The 10,339-nt window shown below is 46.2% G+C and overlaps 1 protein-coding gene across 2 annotated transcripts; it reads left to right on the top strand.

Moving 5' to 3' along the window:
- The first annotated feature begins 1,422 nt into the window (after positions 1–1,422).
- Positions 1,423–9,621, top strand: LOC123041647 (probable serine/threonine-protein kinase PBL7). Of its 2 annotated transcripts, none has more exons than XM_044464235.1 (5): positions 1,423–2,032; positions 2,582–2,717; positions 6,692–6,962; positions 7,143–7,275; positions 8,973–9,621. In XM_044464235.1, exons 1-5 carry the CDS (start codon positions 1,556–1,558, stop codon positions 9,198–9,200), a joined length of 1,245 nt encoding a protein of 414 aa, XP_044320170.1. In that variant the 5' UTR covers positions 1,423–1,555; the 3' UTR covers positions 9,201–9,621. The 2 variants fall into 2 exon arrangements, with proteins under 2 accessions (XP_044320170.1, XP_044320177.1); XM_044464242.1 differs by having other exon boundaries at positions 1,424–2,032; positions 6,704–6,962.
- Positions 9,622–10,339: the final 718 nt, after the last annotated feature.

Raw genomic sequence — 10,339 nt, forward strand, 5'->3', positions numbered from 1 at the left:
GTGCTTCTGGTTGGACATTTGGTGCGAGGATAGACGGCCGCCGGACGGTTTTCCGGCCCTATTTGTGATTGCGGAAAACCAAAATGCAAAAGTGGCACAGTGTTGGCGGCAGGGACAGTGGTCTCCACGTTTTCGGCGTCCATTAGGAAACGCAGAGAATCCCGAGTGGGAAGAGCTACGGAATAAGCTGAGAGGGTATAACTTGAGTCACAGAAAGGATGAGGTCGTTTGGTGACTTGAGTCGTCCGGTCAATTCTTCACAGGATCATTGTACAAGGAGATTTTGAAAACCGCAACCCCATGCGACTTGTAGGGGTTGTGGGGAGCGCGATTGCCATCCAAAATCAAGATCTTCTTATGGCAAGTCGCCCGTAACAGAATCGCAAGCGGGGATCAGATCCAAAAATGACATGGCCCGGGAGATGGCAGATGTGTGTGGTGTGGCGAAAGTGAAGATCGGGATCATATCCTGTTCCGTTGTATTATGGTTAGACTTATGTGGAGTGCAGTCCGATCGACAACTAGTTCCACGTGGAACCAAGTGGGTTCTCAGATTTTTACCGGCTTGCGGCCGCCACTTGTGGGAGGGATAAAAGGATGACATGGCTAGGATTTGGGGCCCTAGCATGGTTTCTTTGGACCACTCGAAATAAAGCGCTAATAGAGGGAGTTTTTATCAGACATCCAGCTGATATGTTATATAAAATGGTGTCTTTCCTGCAGCAATGAAAGCTTCTGGCAAAGCGATGGGACAAAGGACTCGTGGAGGATCTCGTCAGAAGGACGCGCATTATAAGGCGCAGATGCCAGACATCTACATGGCGCCTCTGCTACCTCGAGAGCTATCATGGACACTTAGCCTTTACTAGCGCCGCACCGCTATGTATCCGCCTACGAGCTTGCACCCCTTTTATTCTTGTTCTGGCACGTTTTTGTTTCGCTTTGTAGTTGGTTTGGATCATGACTGCTGGGCGGGATTGTCGGATTCGTAAGGCTGGTCATAGTGGGGAGTAACTTAGACTAGTAACATACATATGTTACTAGTCTATGTTACTACCTTCATAGTGGGTAGTGTCATAGGTGTGGTAACATAGTTGCCTTCATTTATTACTTTGTAGACTCATTATGCATTGGAAACCGCTATGTGATGGTAACATATTATGTTACTCTATTTGCCTCTTTCCTCATTAACTACTTGCCACATCATCATTTTTGCTTATATGGCATCTATGTTACTACCTATGTTACTCCCATTATGACCAACCTAAGAGCCTCATTCTAAGGCCGGGCAAGCGCCTCCTTTCTAAAAAAAATAGGTAAGGAGAGCCCTCTCTCACTGGCTATATGGCCCCACCATTTCCCACTGTCTCGAACCTCGGTTTCCGCGCATAAAGAAAAGGAGAGCTTTCCGCCGCCACGCAGCTCCACTCCACAGTCTCCATTCCGCTCCGCCACTCCCAAACCCCCCAAAACCCTCGTCGACCTCCCCAAATCACCACTCCCCTTCTCCCCAACCCCTCAGACCTAGGGTTCCTTCCGCCGAGCCCCCGCGCCAATGTCGAGCGGCGGCGACGATTACAAGCGCGAGGAGTCGGTGGCGCTCATTGTCATCGTCTCCCTCGCTGCGCTCTCGCTCCTCTCTCTCATCGCCGCCTTTGCTTACTACTGCTACATCACCCGCAAGGTCTCCCGCCGCCTCAACTCGCACCCACTCCCCAAGCGCTCCTCCTCCCCTCCCCCGCTGCCCCTGCCGGCTCCCGTGATCCCCACGCAGGGGAAGGAGAGCCCGTCCAGCAACTCCGCCAGCGATGGGGCCGCGGCTGGGGCGCTGGTGATCGGCGCCGAGAGGGGCGTGCAGGTGTTTGGCTACAGGCAACTGCACGCGGCGACGGGCGGCTTCGGGCGGGCGCATATGGTGGGGCAGGGGAGCTTCGGGGCCGTCTACCGCGGGCTGCTCCCCGACGGGAGGAAGGTCGCGGTCAAGCTCATGGACCGCCCCGGGAAGCAGGGCGAGGAGGAGTTTGAGATGGAGGTGAGCTGGTCTGGGCCGTAACGTTGTAGTGGTACGAATTGTGCATTTCGGGTACCTAGTTCTAATGGTAAATGCTGGTTCTTCAAGTGGCCATTCCACCACGGCCAAGTTTGTGCGGCCTGAATGGAGAAATCACGGTGTTTGCTGAGCGGAAATGGGGTCGCTGTGGGGTTTATTTTGGCTTGCCCTTTGTGAAAGACATTTATGAATCATATGGTGGTGAAGGACAGATGTTTTTTAGTTCAGCTAGATTGTTGGAGATTTTTGGTGTCATTTTTCTGGAAGCTTTCAGGCTTTCAGCTATTTCTTGGTTTCTTAGTTGTATTGGCTTCAAATCGATTTTGTTTACGGAATCAAACCAGATATATGAAGAGCTTAGTCCGAAGGCTTGACTGCTTGTAGTCTTGACTATATGTCAGGTTGTAATATTTTGAATTTTAGCTAGAGGTTGGTGCTATTTGACTTACTAAATCCTTATCAATTAATTAGTTGTGTGGCTGGTAAATTTGGAAATTTGGTGATGTTTATTCTGATGCGATCTTTATGTAGGTTGAGCTGTTGAGTCGGCTTCGATCATCTTATTTGTTAGGCTTGATTGGCCATTGCTCAGAGGGTGGACACCGGCTACTGGTGTATGAGTTCATGGCTAATGGGTGTCTCCAGGAGCATCTTTACCCAAATGGAGGTATGGCCATCTTTATTACATCAAATATGTATGTGCTTGTCCATTTGATGTGCACAGATCATGAAAGGTGTTTGACATTGTTACTCAAGTCCCACAACATTGAAACAACAGAGTATGGGTCTTATTTGGGCGGGATCTATATCCCTAGTGTTAGTTTGCATTGGCTTTGGTTGGCATAATCTTCGAATTCCAGAGCTAGTACATGTAGGGACCTAACTGAGTTCATTGGTTTAAGGATTAATACTGGCAGTATTAGGTTGGGAATGTTTTGTTGTGATGCATGTCCAGAACCCCGTGTACTAGTTGGAGGAGGAAAGAAATAGACATAATGATTTTGTCTTCCTGTAGAAGCAAAGATTATATGTGACTACAAGGAGGGGAAGTTAGCATTAAACAACAAAAGGTGAATTGTCTAAGTTTGATTTATATGACTTTTCAGCATTTGACAAATGTTATGGGAAGTTAAATATTTTTATGTAAATAGTCCGCTTTACAACCTTCAACTCTTGCCGAAATTCACATTATTACCTTCAACTCTTAAATGGATTATTTTTAACCTCCAACTACCAAATCTATTCCTTTACAACCTCGGTCCAGTCTCAGGTGGTTTCGCCTTAATATGATGCCACGTAACGAACAACCTGGACAACTCATCCACGTCATCAGACTGCCATGTCAGCCAACTGCATAAAGAACTTCTCACCTTGCTATTCAGGCTGCTATTTAGAGAAAATTAGGTATTTAATGCAATTTTCTGATACGGTAGTCCACTGGTGTGGATAAGTAGTCCAGGTTGTACTCCACATGGCATCTAAGTCAGCATGAAACCACCTGAGTCGGGACCGAGGTTGTAGAGTTCACAGATTTCATCCTTAGAGGTTAAAAAAACAATTTAGGAGTTTAAGGTTGTAAAGTGAACTTCAGTAAGAGTTGGAGGTTGTAAAGTAGATTCATTTTCTATTAATATTATGACTAGAGGTTATGGCAATACTCCTTTAGTATCATTGTAATCGTTTGATGCTTGAATGTGTGGTAAAGATCATGGAAAGCATTTTTCACATAATGCTAATGTGGGATAAATTGTTTACAGCTTCACCGAGCCTTCGTGAGGAATAGAGTTGGTACATTATCGGGGCTATTTGGTTTTCAGGAACACCAATCCATCATGGGTTGGTTGGTCTATCATGGTTGGTCCCTCGAAATTGGTGGCATGACCTAATCACACATTTATAACTAAATCTATGTAGTTAGATGCGGTAATGGATGGACCAACCATTCCATTCCTCAAGCCAAACAAGGGGCTAGGATTTTTTTTAGAAGACGATGGAAGCGTTTATTACCCCCGGATTCTGCATCAGCCAAATATTGCATGCAGTCAAACTTATTAAAATGTTTATTACATCAAGAAAAATGATCTCAACCAAAAAGGGAGAGACCAAAAGATCCAGATAATAACTCACCAAGCAAGACTACTCTATAAACTAAGAAATCTGTCACTGATACGTCAACCAAATCGGGACATAAATTCTGTGGTAATCCGTTCGAGCCACTTGGCGCCAACCTCCATCAAATCCTTGCACTGCTCCTTTTGTAATAATGCCCATGACCTCAACCAATTGGTGCATGAGAGTAGCACCTGCATGTAAGAGAACTTTCTTTTTGTCAAAAAGAACATCATTCCTGCATAGCCAAACGGACCAAAATAACGCTGCTGCCCCCACAAAAATGAGTGGTTTTCATGACTTATCAACCCCCCAGCGGCAACCATGACTTAAAAATACGAGAAAACCACAAGGTGGTGTGATGTTATACAGGACAACACGCTGCACTAGCCAACACACAATCAAAGAAAAGGTGTTGGATAGTTTCCTGCAAAAACTACAATGTGTGTCCGCCTGCCACTCACGCTTTATTAAACTGTCCTTAGTAAGGACTATGCTCGTGCATAAATACAATAGGAACAGTTTAATTTTAAGAGGAAGTTTGAGACGCCATAATAGACCCAAAGTGGTCGGACCCTTCCCTGGACCCTGCGCAAGCGGGAGCTACATGCACCAGGTTGCCCTTTTTTTTGAGACGCCATAACCATTTTGTTCTAAATCTGACTCGCTTATCCATTAAAGCCGAATACATGGAGTAAACAGAAAACACTTCTGTGGTCTGAAGATCCTACCTAAACAAGTCTTGTCCCTGAGTTATTGAAGCTCCACTACTTTGAGGACGATCTCATTCCAATCAATTAAATGCTGTCCAAGCAGTGCATGTCGAAAATCAACCAAAGTATTCTACACCCTGAAAACAGCGTCTACCGTGGCATCCTTATGACGGACAATATTAAACAATCTTGGGTACATAGCTGATAAGGGCATGTCCCCAATCCATTTATGTTCCCATAAACGCACCGGTTCCCCATTCTCTACCTTAAACGATGCAAATTGCGAAAAAACTTTCTTCACCTTCATTAGACTCTTACAGAAGTGTGAGTCCGTTGGCTTGGCTTCAACCGAAGTAAGTTGTTTGTGTCCCAAATATTTGTTTCGCAATAGCGATTGCCAAACACTGTCCTCGGTTAACAACTTGAATATCCATTTACTCAAAGGACACCTAGGATTGCGTGATCAATTCACCATCCGGTTCCTCAAACCAAACAGTTCATAATACCTAACTGTCAAACCTAGATAATCATCTACTTCAAAGTTTCAGTCTGAAATAAAATCAATCGTATTTTCAAACTATGAAGAATAAGCACAAGGGTATATCTAGTTCCCAACATACATGCTGTCATTTGATGCTCCAACCAATTAATCGTTGTTTCTGTCTCTAGGTTGTTGATTAATTGGTAAATGTAATGGATCTCAGCAAGGTTAGTAGGTACCTCACGAATTTGAGTATAGGTACAATGTTAGTAGTGTCACGCCTTCTGTAGTGCACATATAGCATTTATTCATGAGGTCCTATACCCCCCAGAAATTATTCATGCAGCTTCTTAACTAAATTGGAGCCATTTACATGTTACAAGATGAGATTTAAGTGTAGTATCTAATATCAATGCTATTGGCTTCGTATCTTTGTGAAAGAAAACATGCTTACCGTCTGCTGGTGTCAGTTTATTTATTAGTAGTAGAAGAGAGTAGGAACTACTAGTGAAACAAATAGGTTTCAAGGCCAACTTCTTTCTTCAAGATAAGAACTTGCTTGTCCTATCGTTTAGCTTGCATCTTTAATCAGGAAAGAATGGACCGTGTCCTGAATAAAAAAACCATTTCTTAGAAAATTGTGAAGTTGTTTATCTTGTGTTTGGTCTGGGACTGATGCCATTCTGTCAAATGAGCTTTCCAGTTTGGTCATCAAATCATTTAGCATTTTGTATATGGACTTTGTCGAGGTGCCTTTTGAAGGTAAATTAGCATTTTCAAAAGATATTTGTAAGTCTATATATGGCGTGTTATCAACTTAGGATAATTCTTGATATTATAATTTAGAAATGTGCAAGGCGATATGTACTACCAGTTACACACACAGATGCACCAGTCCCTTTGCCACTGAATACTTTCCTGTTCCTTCCTTGCCGCCAGATTTATATTTTCTTCCCTCAATGCCAGCAATGGTCACCATGTTGCCCCTGTGCGATGGTACTTATTTATACACCCTATAACTCAAGGTCGTAATGGTCAGATAGATGTCATAGAATAGAAGTGATGAATGAAATGAAAACTGGTGGCTTGGAAGGAACAAAGGACTTGTTCATTGGTAATCAGGAGCTTGAGAGTTATTTGTGGCATAGGGGGCTTTTTCTCTATATCGTACGCTCTTGCTTTGTTAGTATGCGTTGGCACTCTTTTATGCATGCGTCTAGTTGGCAGTTTCTGAAATGCCATTTTTTAAGATTGATATGGAAATGTTAGTGTAATGGATAAGTATTAATCGGCACTATTCCTTAAGCCTGTTGTTATCGTCGATTGACAATGTTAAAGCTATCAATGTAGGTTCCTGTGGTGGCATCTCAAAATTGGACTGGCCGACACGAATGAGAATAGCTCTTGAAGCAGCAAAAGGTCTGGAGTATCTCCACGAGCGCGTTACTCCACCTGTTATACACAGGGACTTCAAGAGCAGCAACATTCTCTTGGACAAGGACTTCCATGCAAGAGTCTCAGACTTCGGTTTGGCCAAGCTTGGATCTGATAGAGCTGGTGGTCATGTGTCAACTCGAGTTTTAGGCACGCAGGGCTATGTCGCACCAGAGTAAGACTAGATATACCTTTGATTTGCTTCGGAAAAGAAATAACTTTGATTTGCAGTCCTTATGTTAACTTTTTTTTCTCCTGAGCATGCAAAGTCCATCGTGCAGGAACTTAAATTTGGTACTGACATGTGCAATCCGACTATTATGTCTAATACTGTGCACCTGCTGGAAATCTGTAGATATGCATTAACTGGGCATTTGACAACCAAATCAGATGTGTACAGTTACGGGGTTGTGCTTCTGGAATTGCTTACTGGCAGGGTACCAGTTGATATGAAGAGGCCTCCTGGGGAAGGTGTTCTAGTTAACTGGGTAAGCAACTAAGCATAACATAAGCTGAAAAATTGAGTTTCAGATAGTTGTGGCCTTTATTTCTATTTTGTTTCTGCAATTTTGAAGCATAACATTAATTGAATAATGTATAGAACTATAGATACCATAGTCTACATAAATAAAAGTGCCTTCCTCTAAAAATATGTATGTTAGAGTACGTATTGATACATCTCCTCCCCTTATATAGAGAGGTTTACTTGACTCCCCAGCAAGGCTTACTTGACCCCTAAGCAAGCGACCCTTATCTCTAATTAACCCTAAGACTAACGGGCTATACCGCCAGCCCAGGCCCATTAGGCCCATTACGTACTCTAACACTACACCCCACCTGGACATGCAGTTTGTCCTCGAGCTGCAACCTAACCAACTTATAACCATGACTCGGCGCAACACAAACCTAACACCTAAAAACAAGCTTTTTACATCTCGGCTTGTTTTATTACTCTCAACCTGAAATGGACTGGGACGCTTTATTTTGGACCCTTGAACATAAAGTGGACACCATCTGCACGTCAGACGTGCACGTGTACAGCTACCTGGATCCCATGGACACCATCTGGACAAAAGGAGTGCATGTGTATGGCCACCTGTAAGTGGTCGCAAGAGCGACCAACAGAGGCGCCCTCGCGGCGGCCGGCGGCGGAATGCAGTGGTGCTACACGGTGCGCTCCTGTCGGTGACACCATGCCTTCTTCCCGCCAGACGGCTGTTGGTTGGCGCCGCACAGAGAAGAGTGGACGGCTGGATGGGGACGCCCTGGGACGGCGGCGGCGCTGATGGGAATGAGGTCGTCGCAGTCCCGTTGTAGGGCATCCCATACTAGTACGAGATGACCGGCGCCGTGGTCGCGTCCGAGGGCGGCGGCGGCGGGGGTAGCTGCTGTTGGTGTGGCGGCGGAGGAGGTGGCTGCTGGGGATGCGGCTGGGGCGCATAGGGCCCGACGAGGAAGGCCCTGATGCCCGCCACGGCCTGCCGTAATTCCAGGATTGTGGCTGTCATCTGCTCCGGGGTGAGGACGAGGGCGGACGGCGCCGGGGCAGATGGCGCAATCGCCCCTGAGGACGCCAGCACGCCCAATGCCGGCGCGCCTGCTGTATGGGGCAGCAGCGCCGATGAAGACGCTGGTGGCGGTGGGTAGGTGTGCGGCGGCGGCGGGTGGGAAGAACTCGGTGGAGGGCTGGACATGATCGAATCCGGGAAAGCTGATACCAGATTGTTATGTGGCTGCTAGAAGGAGGGCGCGAGAGGGCCGGCCGGGGGCCCTTTTGCCCACGACCGGGCAAGAGGAAAGGGGTTTCCTTCTTAATTCTTGCTTGATTAAATTGATACATCTCCTCCCCTTATATAGAGAGGTTTACTTGACTCCCCAGCAAGGCTTACTTGACCCCTAAGCAAGCCACCCTTATCTGTAATTAACCCTAAGACTAACGGGCTATACCGCCAGCCCAGGCCCATCAGGCCTATTACGTACTCTAACAATGTACATGCACTCTGATTATGTAATTTCATCTGCGCTATGATTTTCATGTGCTTGTTAGTCACGACATCACTTGTCTTAATTTGGATCCATCTTCCTATTATTGTTCTTGGTAGTAAAAGGTCATGGTTTCATGAATTTTTTTCTCCATGTCTGAACTTTGCATACACCTAACCCTTCACTTGTTGCATTGATGCAGGCATTACCTATGCTCACTGATCGAGAAAAGGTTGTGCAGATCCTGGATCCATCACTGGAAGGTCAATATTCATTGAAAGATGCTGTTCAAGTGGCTGCTATCGCTGCCATGTGCGTTCAACCGGAGGCTGACTATAGGCCACTGATGGCCGATGTCGTCCAATCGTTGGTTCCACTTGTCAAGAATCGTTCGAGTTCCAAACCGTGCAACTCAAATGCCCAAGCATGAAGGTCACTCGACTAGGAAACCGAGTGTGACGGCTATTTTTCTGGGATTTCTATCCAGAAACTAACAGTGGGCAGTGGTTGCTGAGATGATGCGATGTGTATGCTTCTTTATTACTGTACATGATATCTTCCACTTCTGGTGGCGTTCTCGTTCTGGAAGGTGCCTGGTAAGCAGGTAGGTTTATAATTTAAGCATGGATTCAGTCTGATGGTCCCGAAAACTAGTTTTGAGTTTGAAGGGAGGTTCTAAGTTATGTGCCGGTAATGGTGATGTTAGGTGGTGAGAAGTTCATCATTACGTTGCAGTGTTGTTATGGGCTGGCGAAATTTCCATGTGATGCTTATTTTTATTTTATTTTGGCTTGACTTGTGTGTTAGGTGTCTCGGAAGCATGTTATTCAATGTCTAATATCCTAGGCTAAGAACACTGATCTCGGCGATGACGCGTAGCAGTGCTTCCGCTGTGTTCTGTATGTGTAATGTATAGTACTAGTTTCTGGAACTCATACCGTTGAGCTGTTACTCTGGGGCATCCCTCTGCGCCGGTCAAGTGCAGATCGGTGGGCGAGCTGTCAGATCAAAAGCACATCAACGCCTAGGATCGCTCGTTCCTCCTCATCCACCTCTCTACAACACATGGCCCACGAGCGAGGACATGCCTCCTGCCGTGTAGTAGATGCTTGTTGACGGTGCTGCTCGCCCCTCTCTGAAGCACTATGGTCGTGGCCTTGTGTGGCTCGTCCTTGGAGGTGAGCCCATGGGACTCCAGCATCGCTTTGTGGCGGCTGGTTTGCAGCATCATGGTGGCCGGTTTGCAGCACCGGCGTCGAGTTTGCACCATCGTCGGCTTGTGTGTTTTAGATTCGTTGATATGGCTTCCAACATCAGTGGCCCGGGTTTCCAGCTTCCCTGGCCTATGTTCCAACATCGATGACCTAGGGTTCCAGCATTGCTGACCTAGGGTTCTAGCTTCCAGCACGCGGTATAGTCTGCCGATTCCAGCACATGTTTGTTCCGGTTGCAGCACGCCCCGCTGCTGGTTCCAACATCCCGTGCTGCCGGTCGCAGTACTCCCTGTTGCAAGTTCCAGCATCGCAGAGACACGGTCCTAGCATCCACATCTACCGGTCGTAACATGTT

The sequence above is a fragment of the Triticum aestivum genome, chromosome 1A, assembly GCF_018294505.1.
Source record: "Triticum aestivum cultivar Chinese Spring chromosome 1A, IWGSC CS RefSeq v2.1, whole genome shotgun sequence".
In the NCBI taxonomy this organism is placed as follows: Eukaryota; Viridiplantae; Streptophyta; class Magnoliopsida; order Poales; family Poaceae; genus Triticum; species Triticum aestivum.

Coding starts and splice junctions, on each gene's coding strand:
- LOC123041647 (XM_044464235.1), top strand. CDS start 1,556: ATGTCGAGCGGCGGCGACGATTACAAGCGCGAGGAGTCGGTGGCGCTC. Junction 2,718..6,691: donor GCATCTTTACCCAAATGGAG/GTATGGCCATCT, acceptor ACAATGTTAAAG/CTATCAATGTAGGTTCCTGT. Junction 6,963..7,142: donor CAGGGCTATGTCGCACCAGA/GTAAGACTAGAT, acceptor GGAAATCTGTAG/ATATGCATTAACTGGGCATT.